The sequence below is a fragment of the Peromyscus leucopus genome, chromosome 17 (assembly GCF_004664715.2).
Source record: "Peromyscus leucopus breed LL Stock chromosome 17, UCI_PerLeu_2.1, whole genome shotgun sequence".
Classification (NCBI taxonomy): Eukaryota; Metazoa; Chordata; class Mammalia; order Rodentia; family Cricetidae; genus Peromyscus; species Peromyscus leucopus.
In genome coordinates, this window is record NC_051077.1 from 35,856,524 (window position 1) to 35,875,302 (window position 18,779).

The window sequence follows — 18,779 nt, forward strand, 5'->3', positions numbered from 1 at the left end:
GCATCCAGTGCTCTTAACCGCCCAGCCATCCCTCCAGCTCCTGAACTTTTTGATACTAAGAAGGAATGGGACATATGGTTCCTAATGCAAATATGCTGTGTGGTGAAAATGACATGAAAGTAGGACATAACATAGCATAGGCTTAGGTATTTTGAAATAGGACTTACGACAAAAATGGAAACATTACTATTAATTTCTATTATGAAAACTAGTAGATTTTAAGTCTAGAGGAACACTCTTCCCATAGAATTGAACTTGTGCTATGGATAGTTTCTTGTTTGCTATTTTGACTAGAGGACATTTTAATATGGCATAATTTTAAATGTTTTAATATTAAAAATTGTGCATTGAGCTCAGTCTCCACGTACGTCCCCGAGGGCGCGTCCCAAAACCCGGATAAACGGAGCGCTCACCATGGACTACACGAGGGCTCGCCCGCGGAGGAGCGGCCTGCACATGCTCCATCGCCGGGTTATTGAAATTATGAGACTATCAATTCAAATGGATGCATTATAGTTCTTCGGAATCATTATGATCTCAAAAGGAAAGGAAAATGATACAGATATACTGGCTGAAGTGTTTTGAGGTGCTTCAAAGTGTTCCAGGCTATGACTTACCTTAACATGTTCTTGAAGTACCATGGCATGGATTAAAAGGAAGTTTGGTGAGCGGCCTCCACCTAAACGACTTACTAGAGAAGCTATGAGAAATTATTTAAAAGAACGAGGGGATCAAACAGTACTCATTCTTCATGCAAAAGTTGCACAGAAGTCTTATGGAAATGAAAAACGCTTTTTTTGCCCTCCTCCCTGTGTGTATCTTATGGGCAGTGGGTGGAAGAAAAAAAAAGAACAAATGGAACGAGATGGTTGCTCGGAACAAGAGTCTCAACCTTGTGCATTTATTGGAATAGGAAATAGTGACCAAGAAATGCAGCAGCTGAACTTGGAAGGGAAGAACTACTGCACAGCCAAAACATTGTACATATCTGATTCAGACAAGAGAAAACACTTCATGTTGTCGGTGAAGATGTTCTATGGCAACAGCGATGACATTGGCGTCTTCCTCAGCAAGCGGATCAAAGTCATCTCTAAACCTTCCAAAAAGAAGCAGTCCTTGAAAAACGCTGACTTGTGCATTGCCTCAGGAACAAAGGTGGCTTTGTTTAATCGACTTCGATCCCAGACAGTTAGTACCAGATACCTGCACGTAGAAGGGGGAAACTTCCATGCTAGTTCACAGCAGTGGGGAGCATTTTATATTCATCTCTTGGATGACGATGAATCAGAAGGAGAGGAGTTCACAGTCCGAGATGGTTACATCCACTATGGACAGACTGTCAAACTTGTATGCTCAGTTACTGGCATGGCACTCCCAAGATTGACATTTAGAAAAGTTGATAAGCAGACAGCATTACTGGATGCAGACTACCCTGTATCACAACTCCACAAATGTGCATTTTACCTTAAGGATACAGAAAGAATGTACTTGTGCCTTTCTCAAGAAAGAATAATTCAATTTCAGGCCACTCCATGTCCAAAGGAACCAAATAAAGAAATGATCAATGATGGCGCTTCGTGGACAATCATTAGCACAGATAAGGCAGAGGATACGTTCTATGAGGGGATGGGCCCTGTCCTTGCCCCAGTCACTCCCGTGCCTGTCGTAGAAAGTCTTCAGTTGAATGGCGGCGGGGACGTAGCGATGCTTGAACTTACAGGACAGAACTTCACTCCAAATTTACGAGTGTGGTTTGGGGATGTAGAAGCCGAAACAATGTACAGATGTGGGGAGAGCATGCTCTGTGTGGTCCCAGACATTTCTGCATTCCGAGAAGGTTGGAGATGGGTCCGGCAGCCATTCCAGGTTCCAGTAACTTTGGTCCGTAATGATGGAATCATTTATTCCACCAGCCTTACCTTTACCTACACACCAGAACCAGGGCCGAGGCCACACTGCAGCGCAGCAGGAGCAATCCTCAGAGCCAACTCAAGCCAAGTGCCCACCAACGAATCCAACACAAACAGCGAGGGGAGTTACACGAACGCCAGCCCAAATTCTACCAGTTCACATCGTCCACACAAACCGTGTGTCTAACAGCCGTCTTTTTGCTAGGACTTAAACTGACTTGAATGCGGCAAAAAGTGACACACAAAAAAGAAAAACAGAAAAAAAAAAAAGGCAAGGATAAAATGAATAATCTTTTGTGGTTTCTTGGGAAAACTTTTCATACCAGGTGATCTGTCCAAACCCTGTTACCTGCAAGTGCTGATGTGAAATGCAGAAGCCACAGTAAAACGAAAACATCAAAATGTAAAAAAAAAAAAAAATAAAATAAAATTGTGCATTGATTATGCATCTTTTCATTATATTTAATAATTTTAGGCTAAAATAGATTTGATACTTCTACTTATGACTGCAGCTTTTGAGTTTTTAAACAAATGCTGTGTCTATCTCTCTCTTCACTCATAAGGATTTTGACAGAACTAGGAAAATGATAACATTTAGATGACATATTTTAGTGAATTTTATGAGGATATCAGTCTTTTATAGTTATTGAATATTAACTCTTGAATGAGAAGTACAATTATCTCATAACAGTCAACTTAGAAATATATATGCATATTTATGTGTGTGTGTATATATATATATATATATTCAGATGATCAGAAGATGATATTCTTGTTAAGTATTTTTGTTTTTCTTAATAACACCATGGAAACATATTTACAGTAATGATGAGTAAAGCTGCTGAAAGCATTTTTATGCAAGATGTGTGTGAAGAATTATACTTCCTTTCTCTCAGGCCAATCACATGAGTGAAATCTCGGAGTCAAAAGCTAGAACTGATTCAAATAATTGTCCTTCAACAGGGGGTGGATAAAATCCTGAGGCTCCACTGTGTAGTGCAATGTTACTTCCCGGTGAAAAGGAAACAGCCAGTGATACTACTACTACACAAACAATTCTCTAAGACATTAATGCTGAGTAAGCAATCCACTTAAAAGAAAAATCGTATAGTGCAAGTTTTAATTTACACAATGGAATTTATATGACAAAATATTAGATAAATTAAAGAATACCAGAAACTGGAAGCCAGGGACATAAGGCAGACAGAACACAACTGGGAATCTTCGGTTCAATGGTGGGATCTAACTATATCTTAATAATAGTGGGGCTTACATGAATTGATATGAATAAGTATCTGTGTGTACATTCATGTTATTGTTCAACAAAATATGCCAATACCTATATATTGTACAGATATAAAAATGGAAGTTTTTAAAGTATTTAAAATGCAATTGTATTATAGTCTGTACTAGAGAGAAATAATAATAGCTGGGAGAAAGGTGAGAGAGATGGTGAGTGAGGCTGATTAGTTGGAAGGCATTGACTTACAAGGGCTTGGAGGTTGGAAAGTCCCACAATAAACTATTTGCAAGAGATGCAGCATGTGAGTAGCATGATTGGAAGACCTTGGAGTTAGTGAACACATTGCGCAGGTTCCATTTTGATTCTGATGTCCTGAGTGTTCGGTCACTGACAGAGGAGACAGACAAATGATGTAGGGCACTAATCAGGCAAAGGAGAACAAATCTACTCAGGCCGTCAGTGGATGTAATTATGCACAGTCATATTGGGCCAGGGCAATGATTTTTATTCAATTTATAAATCAATGTTAATATTTTCCTAGAAGTTCTTATAGACCTATCAGCAAGTAATATTTTACTAGTTGTCTGACATTTGGGGACTAGTCGAAATGATGCTCAAAATTAATCATGATGACTGTATTCACTTGTAGAAGTGGTGGACATATGAATGGAGCAGGATGTATTTCTTTAAGCTGTCTCAACATTTACTGGATTCTGCTCTCCTTTCACTGTCTATGTCCATTGCCAAGGATAATCAATGTTTTGTTTACTGCTAAGAACTTATTTCAAATTCTGAATGGAATTCTTTGTCTTCTTTATATCATTGGAATAATTTTATGTAAAGTGTTTCCTTGTGATCTTAAGAGATCACTACATGGTACAATTATGTAAAGATGTCACTTTCTTGTGTCTTTTATCATTAGCATGTGTACAAATTTTATGAAAAGACTCGGGGTTTTTAATTGTTTCTATTTATATTCTCTTTTGCAGGCTAGAAACAATCTGATGGATGATTATTTCTATATCTACAATTTGGTAATTCCAGTTCCCAGGACTATTGGCCATCAATTAGTTACTCATTTAAATAGATTCTTCCCATTTTCAAGGATGGAACAGAGGATATCCTCCTTATTTGCAGGTTTTATGACCATATTCAAGTAACTGCAGATTAAAATATGTAAAGAAAGAGTCAGTGTGTTGCTTTAGCAGGAAAAGTCCTTTGTCATGCATGTCTGGGAACATGAGTTGGATTCCCTAAACCACTTAAGGGTAGAAGGAGACAAGCAATTCCACGAAGTTGTCCTCTGATTCCCATCCCCAGTATGCACCATGGCATGAATGTCTATAAGCATACTTCATGCTGTTACCTAGTAAGATGCTTAAAAAAATATTTACCTCAAATAAGGGACCAACAACACACCAAAGTACAGATACCTGAAGTCCATCCTGGTGTACCAATAAATTTTATTGGGGTTACTTACAGGAATATGACTTAGAGTTGACTTACTGGAGCAGAAAGCACTCCAAGACTCCTGTACAAGCAAAAGCCCACCCTAGCATGAGTGACAGTTCAAATAATCAGGAAACCTAAAGCACACTATACAACTTGAAGGGAGCTGAGGGGGTTGGGGAGTGTCCCTTTCAGACAACTCTCCACTCAATTGGCCTGAGCCTCTTCTAAGTAGCTCAGCAGGTCACTTCTTTTCTGTTGCTCTGGTTGGCTCTGCTTGGTCCAGGTTCCTGGGCCAATCTCTGTTATTTCGAGGTTGCTCAGCTTTTCTGCGTGTCTCTTAGCAGTGCTTGTAGCTCATATATAGTTGGGAATGGAGGGACTGAGTGAATGTGGTCAGTTTCAAGGACTTCCTGAAGCTGTGGAATTATTTGTTTTCTGATCTTAAGATGCTTCCATGTAGGATAGAAATTTTATCTCAGAGTAATCTGCTATGCAATACATGCAGACACACACACACACACACACACACATACATACACACACACACACACAAAAGTAGTGGTGAGACAGAGAAAATACATGTATCTATTGACTTTATATCTCTGCACATCATGTATTTTCATCTTCTAATAATTTTCCATAATTTTTACAACATAACAATTATTTGGATATGATTTATGGCACAGTGTGCATTTTTGAGAGAATGAGATATGATTTAAACCATATGGGCAATGCAGAATTTATACTATGATATGTGTTATAAGTTATAAGATCTACATACGATTTAATGTATTATTGAGAATGTATATAGGGTATATGTTACAGCTAAGCAATTTTAAACAGAAAAATTGACCATTCTCAAGTTTATTATATTTATGGGATAACTGATTGCCCACAAATATCTAGTAAGAGACAAATATATTTAGAAAAAATGTTTTTCTTTTCTCTTTGTTGTTACTCAACTCAGTTGGAGGTACTGATAAACTGTCATTTTTTTCACTTAATATTCTCAAGCACTGTATTACTATGCAGCCACTTCAAAAAGTATGATTTTTCTTCTTTGCTGAAAAAAACAAAATATTTTTATTTCTTTTGTGTCTTACTCAATTTAAAAATTTTGGTAGAATTCATTGAATTTTCTTTTATTCTTATACTGTAATGGTTTTCCTACATTTGGGAGACAATAACATGAGACTGTAAAGCAGGAATAAGGAAAGCATGCTAACTCAGTTGTTACAAAGCTTTGATTTGAACATTGAACAACTTGTGTTCCACTTTAGGTTAGAGATGCTCATGTACTGGGACCGTCACTTATGGAAAACTGTGACAAGTCAACATTACACTGTGTTGTCCAGCTTTAGCTTTGAGATGTGAGAATCAATCTGGCCAACCTTCATTGAAACTGATGAGCTGAAAATGAAAATGTCACCATGCACATCAGTGGGCCATGCTCTGATTTTCCTGGTCACTCATCAAACTCACTCATGCCAAATCAAACCATGTGGCAAATTTCTGTTGGCCACCGGCTCTGAACACCAAAAGAGTTTTGCTGAAATTATTCAAATCTGCAAGCAGAATTCAAAAGATATTTCTTCCTCCTTCCTCTAGGAGTTGTTATTATGAGCACTATCCTGTTGCCACTCATAAATGGTCTTGACACTTATTCCAATTTTTTATAATTATAACTGAGGGAGGAGCTGACAATCCTATATAATTGGACCATCCAAAAAGCAGATGTGTCTCCACAGGAATAGATGCAAAGACCTTTGCAATCTCAGTTTGTTATAATCAAAGCCATTATTCTTCAGTCTTTATGTAATTCCATGGTTTGTGATATTTCAGGCTCTGCCACATTTCATAGCTTATCATAATTTACCGACCTGTACAGAGACAAAAATGAGCCAGGGCTCACTGATGTGCAGTACCACCCAATTCCTGGGGTGGGTCCTGGCCTGAACGCTTAAAATCATGAAAAGAAGGAAGCCATTTTTAAAAGCTACGACAGACATGGATCTCTCTCAGGGCAAGACAGTTCCACACTCTTTGACTTCATAGCTTTGAACTAAAGAAAGCAGAAGACAAGAATAATCCAAACTAAGACAGAATGGTTGGGGGTATCTGGCTTCAGAAAAGATGGAATTAAAGTTGAAGAAAATTAACCTCATTTTTAGTGAAAAGAACATCTGATATCATGATAGGATTAGTTGACAAGGACAGTAATATAAGAAACAAGAGTTGAAGATGAAAATTGATTGAAGAAGAATAGAAGGGGGATAGGAAAGACAGAGAAGAGGAGGTAGAAGGACAATAGAAACAAAGCTAGTAAGATAATCTCAGGAAATGCGATCAGGAAGACCAAGCATAATGAAGAAATCAAATCAGAAATAAACTGAAACTGTGGTTTATTTCACAGACAATTTATTTATAATTTATTGTATAGTCAGTAAATTGTCTCATTCAAATACAAACTAATACAAAGCAAATAACATGCTAAAATAAGATTACAGAGCTATACAAGCAAAATGAGAACTGACCTGATGATATTCTAAACCCACTGACTAATTTAGGGAAAAAAATGAACACTCTGTAATGTATTTAAAGGAAAGCTAATGGAATAGAATACATGACTGATAAGGTGGGATCATATTCAAATAAATGAATAAAATATAATTAGATTTTATCATTAAAAGTAGATGTCTGTGAAGAACAGAACAGACAGTTTAAATTTCTGGAAGGGAAAAATTAAAAAAAATTGTCGTCAAAAATCTAATTAGAATAAATAAAATGTCTATTCATAACATAAATGGAATCTAGGAATAATTGGTAGAGACCATTGTCCTTGAGGCATATTGTGTTTAATTCTGACTTGTAGAAAAGACAGGCTCATTTAGGTGTCTTATAAAAACAAATTCATTACAACTGACCTACAAATAATTTACAAGTGTAAATCAACAGAGAAAATCTATACATACAAGAAAACAAGGTAATAATGATCACAGGACTCCAGCCTGAATAAGTGAGGCATGAGTACAATCGTGAGAGGGTGGTATGATGAGATACAGGTTGTTTTTTAACATAGCACTGCATATGACAAATTTATACTTGAAATGTAATTATGACTTTACTTTTAGAATAAGTTCCAATGAGGTACCATACAATACACTGATTTTAAACATGACCACATATTATGTGTGTGCTTCTATTTGTGACTACCATTGAAACCAATGTAACGATATTATGCAGAAACAAGAGAGGCTCCTTGTGCTCAAAAATATTACTTCCTCTGGTCTACCAGGCAGCATCATGGTTAGAGCTCAAATGGAGTCCAGCATTAAAGCAATTCAAGTAGCTGTAGTTTAGACCAAGCACATTTGCCATATTCAGTTTGATCCTTTATAATTTAAAGGCTGTCTTGGGCTCTGTATACTCTCTGTCCTCATCAAGCTTCAAAGCAGATGTCTAAGGGGAGAAACCAGTGATGGCCTTGACTATGATTTTTGACTCCAAAGTGTTTTTCTCAGATAGTTGATTCAACATGGGCAGTTTTCATTTGCTCAAATGCTAGTCATCTTTTCACTCCTGTAACAACCTAGATGATCAGTGCATAACCATGGCAGTTTTTTTTTTTTTAAGTTTATTTCAGCTTATAAATATTTTCAGGTTTTAGTAGTTGATCAATGGGCCCCATCTATCTAGACCAGCCATGGCACATAGCAGCAAGAGTGCAGTTGCCCAGACTGCCAACTACTGCTGGATATGAATGAAAACAGTTGTTGACACTTCACATATAGAAAGGAAATAGGAAATAGCTGAGGTCTTCATAGTGGAAAAGTATTAAGGCATCTGAAAATGTAAATGCATTCTAAAATTTTGAGTTTAGTGGAATCCATGAATGTAAATTTGTTTCCCAAACATGTAGATTCCATTGCTCTTTTATTGTATAAATGTAAAGTTGCATTATGATACAAAATTTGGGATCCTGATAAAATATATGCTTTAAACTCTATTTTATTTCATCCTTTATGTAGTTTTCAAAGGGATTATTTTAAGGACTGAGATAATAAAACACCTAATTTGGGTGGACTAATTCTTCTATTACATGATGGATTGTTTTCCACTTAAGATATATGCCATCAAGTTGCTTGCTTTCTCTTTCTATACATTTCTTTAAGCTGATAAATTCTGTACAGTTGTGGGGTATGTTTTTCCCAGAAGAATTCTTTGTTCCATGCTAGTAAATTCCAGATTGTTCTCCTTTAAAAGCATAGTAGAACCTGTCTTCAGGCAGTTTCTCTCTTCTCTTCACTCTTAGATGACTGGAGCATGTCGCTGAATAAAAAAAAAAAAAAAAAAAAAAAAAAAAACGTGATTCATTTTGACTCAGTATATCAGGGAAACTTCGCTCAACTGCTTACTGACCCAGCATATCTTATCAGAAAGGAGTGTGAGGTTCAGCTATGAGTATGAAACATGAACAGAACACCTGCCTGCAGCTGGTATGAACTAACCATTTCAACTTGGTGAAATTACATGAAAACATATCCTTTGCTTGATAATTAAAATTGTGACCTTTATTTTGTGGGGACACTCTGAAATTCTATGAACCAAAATTGTGTGGGATTTATTTTGTGAGCTTTGTCTGTCATTTAGATGAAGAGGTCACGCAGTCTGTGTTTCGTGCCCTGAATTAGCAGTACTCCACCTTAGCATTTTACCTCTGAAGATGTTAATTGTTCTTCCAGCACTTAGCTTAATTTTTGTGGGGTTTGCTGTTCTGCATATCATCTGTCTTTTGAGCTCCTGTCAGTGATCTATGAGGCAGCTGATTGCACGTGTCAGCCTCCTGTAAAGCTCCCCAATGCAAAGGAACATCTCTGAAGCACAGCTTGGGCAATGTCAGCCTCTGGTGTGTTCATTTCCCACCCCTCTTTGGCTACACTCTATTACTTTCATCTTATGTGCTATTTTATAATGTGACCTTAGTCATAAAAAAAAAATCCTACTTGAATTTTAAGTGGTAGTTAAGAGAAAGTAATGCTGTGAAAAAGGAAGGGGAAAAACAGCAAAATAGGTTTTCATTTTAAAGCATTGCTTATTACATACCAGAGTGTTAATCACAGCCGGAATGAGACTTTCAAATCTCAACAATATAATACATTGGTACCCCTGAGTTTTTGGTGAGGGAAATGTGTTTTTGTATTTTATAGAAAACATAACTTCTTTGATAACCTTGTTTTCTTTGTTGTATAAAATATGAGCTTATATATTTTTATTTAGCTTAGTGTTGACTTTACTTACTATAGTTTTGTGGTGTTTTACATAAAATGAATGCATGATAATAAATGTTATTACACATAAACGAGGTGTATATAAGGATATATGTTCAAATTGAATTTCCAAATTGTTAAAAACTTATCTCATAAGAATAGATATATGTATATATTGATGAATATATAGATAGATAGAGGTAACATTTGATTAAAAATTTTTTATGAAACTAAAATTCTTTGTTAAAATAGCTATGTTTCTTTCTTTTGTGCCTTTTTTCCCCCCAGCAGTCTTCAAATAATAGTTGTTTTCAGCATTACTGTTTCTGACCCTTTTCTGGTAGGATTCTATACTGTCCAAACAAATCTCTCCTCTATCTCATCATTCTAAATCGAAGAAATGTAGAGATGAGCCTTTTTGGGAACTGACAAGGGTTGTGTTACATTGTATTGTAGAATCCTCAAGGTTTGTAAAAAGTGAGAAACAAATCTCTCTCCACTGTATACTGTGCACAATGCACCCCCAAGAATAAACAGCAAGACATAACCTTTCCTGAATTTCGAGATTAGGAAACCTATGATGCAGCCACCACAATTTAAGGTTTCTGGCATCTGGAACTTTTGTATGTCATGTATACATTAAGACACCTAGGCTATGGCATTCTCAAATATCAGCTGATGTAGAAATCCCAACCCAATGAGACTTTGCAGTAGACTGGTTTAAATGAAAACATATGGGATAGATTTCAAGAGATGGTGGAAATTCTGGGATTTCAGTTGACTTCTTTGTGGATGTGGAAGAAATGTGAGGCTGTGATGGAGAATGGATGTAAGGAAACCACATTCAGTGGGGAAGGAAAAGACATTTGGTCTCATAATGGAGTCAAAAGACTCAATAGATACATTATAACACCCCTAAAGGAGAGGATCCCCTCCACTGAGACTGAGCTGTATAAAGCTTTTTCATATATAAGCTCTAACACTCTGAAGGTATGTTACTTACATCTTATCAGGTGTGTCAATATTCTGAAGAATGGTCTGAAGTGCTCTCCTTCTGAAGCTCGGGTAAGAAAGGAACTGAAACAGAATAAGTTGTTGTCTTTGTAGGCACTGTGGCTAAGAATCCAGTGCCAGTCGTGGCATGAAAGCAACACAAGAAGTTAGGAATCTTTGTGAACTTTTCCTTTACAGAAACATATCCAAAAGCCTACACAGAAGATCTGAGTCAGAGTTTTAGCTACATTAGTATCTTTAACTCCATTAATTCTCTAATAACTATATTAATATCTTAATATGTCACAAACTAAACAACTTTAGTTATTGATTTTAGTCATTGATTTTCTATTATCCTTAGAGCAAATGAACATGAACATTTTAGCAAAAATACATATATATATATGATATATATATATATATATATCATATGTCATTTTGGAATGGGGACAACTTGAAAATGCACTTAGATGCATTATATTAATGTCTACCAGGATGAAACATTCCTTGCCTTATACCAAGCTTCTAAATTCCACATGGATCCTACCATCTTAATGCCAGCAAGTGGAGGCCACATTCTTCTCATGCTGCCACTCTCTCTGTTTCTCTTACTTCCCTTCTCACTGAGAAAGACTCCCATGAATGGCATGGACCCACCTGGACCTTGCATCTCAATGTTAGTTATTATCCTTTTACTTCCATCTGCCAATTTAATTATTTTTACTATGTAACCTAATATAGTAGCAGGTTGCAGACTGTAGTCTGTGGACCTATTTTTAGAGCTGTCTTCACTCCAACATCATATAACAATCACAATCAAAACCAGGCAATCAAATACAAAATCTTCTTGGGATCACTCAACAGAGAACAGTTTCCATTTAACATATTCAAGCATTAGTGTAGGAGACAAAAGAACTAGCAGATTAGGTGATGGGTGAGAAGGGGCCATGGAGACATGGCAAATGAGCTAGGTAATCACTTCTCAGTGTGTTGAAGGGGCAAAAATCTCAGGAATCTCCAAATTTCTGAGCAAGTGTCTGCGTGTTAATGAGATATTAGGTCAACCTGTGGTTCTTACTGGTGGAGAAATCCTGCCTAGTTAGTGATGAGTGTTCTCTAAGCTCCATACTAAAAGATACTGAACTTCAAATTTCAGCCTCAGAATTTATGAAAGCATACTTAGTTCATCCAGCTATATCCCCTCATGTATGAAAAACACTTTTTAAATTACCAAATTATATAGATAGGTAACTGTAACAAACCATGAATAATTCTTATAATACCCAATAAATACTGGTGACATTTATTCTATAGTGAAGCATAATGTAATGATGTGAAAGTGAAAAAAAAAAAAAACAATCCAGGAATTCTGTTCCATAGAGTTCTGTTTATGCAAGTTACTGAATAAAAAACTCCTTGGCAAATTCAATATAGAATCTAAGAGTATGTGTTCTTAAGTGTTATTTAAAATTCAGAATCAGAGCACAATGAAAATCTTATAAGAAAGGGATATATGAATTGCATGAATAAAAAATCATTTTAAACTAAGCATGACTCTTTTCCAGCAGTTGGAAAGCTGAAAAGGCTGATTATGAGTTTTTGGGCAGCCTGAGCTACATGGTGAGACAGTGTTGAAAAACAAAAACAAAATATAAACTGAAAATATTTAAATATTTACATTGTGCTTGAAATGAGAAAGGATAATATAAATATGAGCTGTTACTATTACCATCTGTCCTAATAAAGGCTGCTTGGTTTTTATCTGTTTAGTATCTGGCAGGATTTAACATGCTCTGTAGTTGGGTCTAATGACATGTCAGTATATTTTAAATTAAGAAATACACACACACACACACACACACACACACACACACACACACACACACTTAGTCCAGACCATGGCTGTGTTCTTTGTGAGGAACAGAAGAGTCTACATATGGAAAAAGCAATTCAAAACCACTTTGTGGTGATTTTCTATTATAGAGCCCGGATACTTGACTCATAATTTTTTAGGATCCTCTGTGGATAGGCTATCTCAGAGCAGGTAACAATGTAAATAATTTATGCATTTTCATGGATGACAGGAGATGACCTTCATAACTGACTAGTGGTTGCACTTCTTATTACTTTTGACTCATTCGATAAATGATAGAAATAAATTATATTGTTCTACTGCCCTTTGTTACATATCCCCATTGCCAAAGGATATTTTTCATTGTCCTGACATATTTGCAACAATAATGTGTTTTCAGGCTATAAATATTGATAGAGCAAAGATGTGTGTGTTTGCGCTTTGAATATTTGATAAGCTTCGCAAATACCTATAGAATGAGCATTAGCAGTCCTATGAACTTCTACTTACCTCTCAAAGGACAGTTTTTCCTACGGGGGTTGCAAAATATCTTTCATTAAACAGGTTATTTCTACTAACAATTATTTAATTTTGTCTGACTTTTAACTAAGATAAAACCTCAAGATGAACACTTATCATGATTGATAGTCTTAGAGGCAATTCCCTTGAGTGAGTAAAATATGGTTTTTAATTTAATCAATTATATAACTCAATTTTAAGTTCAAATATTCCTTTTACCAGTTATTTGCTTTAAAACATGAGGAATATGCACATGTATCCTAAAAATATGGGAAGAGCATAAACTGGATGGAGGAAAAGAGATGAGATGAAAAACTGAAAACAGGCATTTTTACTATTGAATTACTCTTGTTCATCTTTGATAATGAAGCATTTTATTAGTTTTTTAGAGAACTGTAGACAGTTCACCTTTGTTATATTCATACCTCACTCCATTCCCATCTCCTTCAATAACCACTCATGCCCTGCTCCCACTTCCTTCATCCTATTCCCTTTTTAAAGATGAAATGATCTTGTAGGAAATGGCCTGCTACCCTTTTCTTACCATGTGCTATTGATTTTTAAGAAATACAATTCTATTTTTTTGTCTTTGTTGTGTGTGTGTGTGTGTGTGTGTGTGTGTGTGTGTGTGTGTGTAAGCCATTAATATCAATGTAGTGTTCTGAGGACTTTGGTCCATGGTTGATTGAAACTACTGCATTTGTCTAGGCAAGGAAGCACATCATGGAGGGATTCACAGAAAGATAGTTATTCTCATGGCCAGGAAACAAAATGAAGTCCCCAAATGATGCAAGTCCATTATCTGGTTATCTGGTTGGAGAGTACATACAACTATAATGATCTAAGGACATTTGCACTGTGCCATTTTCCAAAGATGACATCTCCCAATAACACTCCTGGAAGATAATATCCTTTATACCTGGGCCTTTTTGAGGAGCATTCCATCTGTAGCAATGACAGTCCTCTGTTTTTTTAAGGATAAAATTTTTATTTAAATTATTCAAGAATGGAACTGATTTACAAGAAAATGTGCTTTTCCCAGTTTCATGTATTTAATTACTTGGGCCTGCACTCCAGAATATCACTAACATAGAGAAAGCAACAGCCCATATTTAGTAATGTGACTATGAAAATTAGAGAGAAGATAAAATGTGATTTATTCTAAGGGTGGCTTTTGCTACACGGTGAATACTCTCCCGTGAATTCCCTATTCCATGCATAAGTCCCAGTAACAACTATGCACATTCTAGAATATGACTTGATTCATTCTTTGTTGATGTTTGTCCTTGCTGATGTCGGTGTCAACTCTTACACTCATCTCAGTATCATTGGAGGCTTTTATTTATTTATTTATTTATTTATTTATTTATTTATTTATTTATTTAGACCTTTTCTATTCCTAGCCCACTTTGCCAGTAAATATTTAATTATTTTTTACTCCTCATCCAAACTCATCTAAAGTGTTCTAGACTATATCAATTGTTTCTAGAACTTTAGTAGATTAAGTGCACAGGGAAAGCCAAAAATGGAAACCAGAAGAGATTAGTTAACATTGGAGTTTTAAAACTGTTTCCTACTTTTCTTAATTTTCATCTTCTTTATTCTTCCTCTACAGATAGATGTTCCTATTCAGAGAGTTTGGGATCACCAGCCCTCAGTTTTAAGGATCTTAAAGACTAGAGCATGTTAGAGGCCAACAGCGTAATAACATCATTTCACGAATTCATGACTAATGCTGTTTCAGACACAGCTTGAAGCCATGAGTGAAAGAGTCTATAAGCAATTAAACAGAATTCATTTAAACTTGTCAACACTGACATTGAAATATCGATGTTTTTGTGAGTCAGTAGCCAAAGAGTTGAAGGAGGGAGAAATGGTTAAATCTTGAAATGCAAGGCAAGACACATGCAAAAACATTGTATGTAAAAGAGAGACAGAGAATATTTATATTGGGGAAAATCTCATAATTACCCATTGTATTGGTTATTCTCATTTCTTGGCCCAAATAAGGCAACAGAAACCTTCTAAGGGAGGACAGGTGTATTTTGTCTCATAGTTTCAAAGAATTTTCAGGAAGAGTGCCTTCACCAGTGGAGGTGAGATTTATGATGATGACTTTTCAGACCAAGAACTAAGAAGCAGGGAGGGCTGCCTGAACCAGGCATTGCTTTAAGTTTCAAAAGTCTGTCCTCACTAACGTACTCTATCAGTCATTCCCTCACTCCCTAAGGGATCCTCAGCATTCAAAATAACAACATGGTCTGTGAAATGACTGTTCAAAATGTGAGCCTGCCAGATTCATGCAAACCATTAATCACATTCTTTCTTGTGACTTCTTATCTCCATATTCACGTGTGCTCAGACTGGACCTGACACTGGCATACCAAGAGGTCAAGGCCATGAAGACAAGTCCAGTGCTGAAATTCTTTATGTAGATGTGATGAGGCAGAGCCATTTTTGTGGAACTTTGCAGCAATATGAGTCCCATGTTTGAGGGGGCTTCCTCTCCTCAGAAAGAAGAACAGCTCAGATTGTGTGGCCATTAACTCTCACGTGGTATTTCTAATACCTCCTGAAAAGAGAAAGAAAGAAACTTTAGGTTCAAGCTGATCTGTCCCTCTTCATGATGTTTTATGTGAGTTTGAGCCTGCTTGTCCACTGTATCTATTCTCATAACAACAGATTCAACATTTTCCCAGAAGTTTTTATTTGGTTAATGGTGAATATAATAGTTAGAAATTGTTACTAAGTTCTTAGCTAAATAGTGAGAGAACTCCATTTGAGGGCTTTTTGTCAATTGTTTATGAAGAGTGAAAGCTTAGAATTTTTGTCATATTCCATTTGAATATTTTTTATGTCATTCTGCTGCTTATCCTCTTATTGAACTGGTGTTTTCGTGCTTTCCGTGCTTCTAATCCTGCCACACCTTAGCTTTTTGTAGCCTCCGCCTCATCGCACTTTCTTGACAACAACTGGCAATCTACTAATTCAGATGACCTTTCCTTGAGAGATTATTCATCATATGCAGGATGTTCAGATGGCAATATGGTTCCCATCTCGAAGTCTACACTATATGAGATTTAAGCCCCGCTTCTTTAATACTAAAAGGTTCTGTTTCCCTCGCAGCCATTTGCATCTAATTAATATGGTCTTTGTAAAATCCATTGCTATGGTGATAGAAGTCCCGGGCTTGAAAAAGAAATTTTTTAAAATGCCAGCACAGTATGTCACATATTTACAAGTCTTTGATAATGTTGCCATCTTATCTTCCCAACCTTTTTATCATCCGTAGATACAGACAAGTATACCTTTTACTTTGAACTTTCCTGCATTGCCCGAAACAACAGATTTTATAATGAATCGCATTGATTACTTTTGATGTGACTAGTAATCGTGCTTCAGTTCTAGAAACCGTTCTGTCATGTCACGTTTGTACCTTTGACAAACTGACCCACTTTTTGAAATGCCTTCAAATCTGTGGTTGAGTTAATGACCTAAATCCCCTTCGTGGTGGGTTCAGTGCATTTGACATCTTTCTCATAGGAGCAGGGAGCTGTGTGATGGCTGGACATTATTCATAACTGCCTACCCATACTGGGAGCTTAATTGAAACATGGTTTGCAAAACAGAGCAGGAAATCAGCCAAATAATCCACTCTTCTCTTTTCCACTATCCACCTAACTTTAATATGCAAGTTTATTTCAAACTTTTAACGTAAACCATCCATTTATCTTAGAAGCAAGTGATTCATAAATTAAAATGTATATCTAAATGTGTTAACTATGTTTAAATTGTAGGAGATCTGGGCATGTGTGCAGTGCTAGCAATTTTCCCAGTATAATGTCATAAGGATCTTTAGCATACAGAATTACAATGAATGTGGTGGTTCAGGGATTAAAATCTCCTTAAATACTCATTCACATGACAGACTGGAGCAATTAGTGTATAGTAACAATGGTGCAGGGATAACCAGACTGTCTCATACATTTCCAGTGAGAGTCATCTTCCATTATAATCATCCTAATGAAAAAATCACAGTGGTTGAAGGGAAATGCTATTGGTATAACGTTAAAAAAATAAAAAAGAAATGAACACTAAAAAACATCATTAAAGTCGCATTAAGGAACTGATTGAAATTGACCAGAAAGGGAGTAATCATGAAACTTTCATTACCACCTCTTCCTTATAGCTTTGAGTCCAGGTGTTAAAGAAATCTCATGTCAGTGGGTGCCTGCATTATTATATCCATGCCCTGTTGTATGTAAAAAACAAAGTAACAGACCTAATAGTCCTAAGAGTACTAGGTTATCAGGTTAGGTAATCTGTACCATGGAATCCCCATGTAGACATAACATATATAGATAGTTACATGAAAGAATCAAACTAAAAACCATTTTATTACTGGGAATATTAATTATAAAACTATTCACTGAAAACCTGTATATGGTTAGTCTATTTGAATGCACACTTTTCACATGTTTTTTTAGCTTCCTTCTTTGATTATTTTCTTTTCATAACAAAAAATTAAGAGATGTATGAGTAAACTGAAGAGAGTAAAGAACGAATATTTAACAGAGATTAATATCCAGAAAAAGAGTGTAAATCAATACATAAAGTGGGATTGGCTTGTTGTGATGTCAACCAATTAAGCTAGCAGATTCAAGAGTGATGTGTGTGTGTGGATTTGGGATAAGACGGACCAATCCAGGGAAGGCTGATGTTGTTGGAATGAAAGATGGTGTTGACAACTAAGCTTATTCAATAAGTCTTCCTCTTATCCTTGAATAACAGGCCAGGAATTGAGCTGCCACGCTTGGCAGCTAACAAAACTAGTCCAGTTTATCTGCAAATAAAATAATCTTGCAAACTTAGTCAATCTGATGATTTTTTTTCTCAACTGCATCACTGTAACATGCTTAAAACCTGCTAATCATTATTGGAACCTGAAGGTGATAACTTCTGTGGTTGTACACTTGGGGAGAAGGAAATTGGGGATATATTATGTCAAAGCAAGAAGTCACAAAACATTTAGCATAAATGCAATGGTTGTTCTTTTCATCTATTGTGATTGCTGAGTTGATATTTGAAACATGCAGCATTTCTTCAGAGAATGCTATGAGAGCAAGCACAGGGGCTCTGCTGTATCATTTTGATACTGACCTTTGTTTTCTCTGCATTCTAGTGTAGCTCATTTCCTTTAGAAAGGAAGGTAATGGAAATATTTTGAAGAAAGTGTCTTTTCTTATTACCTCCTTGATTTTTTTTTCTTCATCAGTACAACACTTTCTTTTCCAAAAAGGCTCAATTCTAACTTCTTTTGACACAGCCAAGTGGTATATAACCTTGGAATGAGAGAACCGTGTCAGCATACATCAGACAAACATGAGAATTCATGTCAGAAAATTGGAAAACAGTTGCATATAAAATCAAGGACCTTAATCTGAATCCAGTAAGATGATCAAAAATACCTGTGTGTCCTTCAAAAGGATATTACTCCTATTTGATGTCCTGCAGCTTGACTTGCCTACTTATAATGACATCAC

At 36.1% G+C, this 18,779-nt stretch overlaps 1 protein-coding gene across 1 annotated transcript; it reads left to right on the top strand.

Moving 5' to 3' along the window:
• The first annotated feature begins 395 nt into the window (after positions 1 to 395).
• On the top strand, positions 396 to 2,132 carry LOC114699826 (recombining binding protein suppressor of hairless-like). The gene is given in 3 exon segments (XM_037211550.1): positions 396 to 472; positions 657 to 2,065; positions 2,068 to 2,132. Coding segments are annotated over 2 exon segments (1,428 nt in total). The 5' UTR covers positions 396 to 472; positions 657 to 702.
• Positions 2,133 to 18,779: the final 16,647 nt, after the last annotated feature.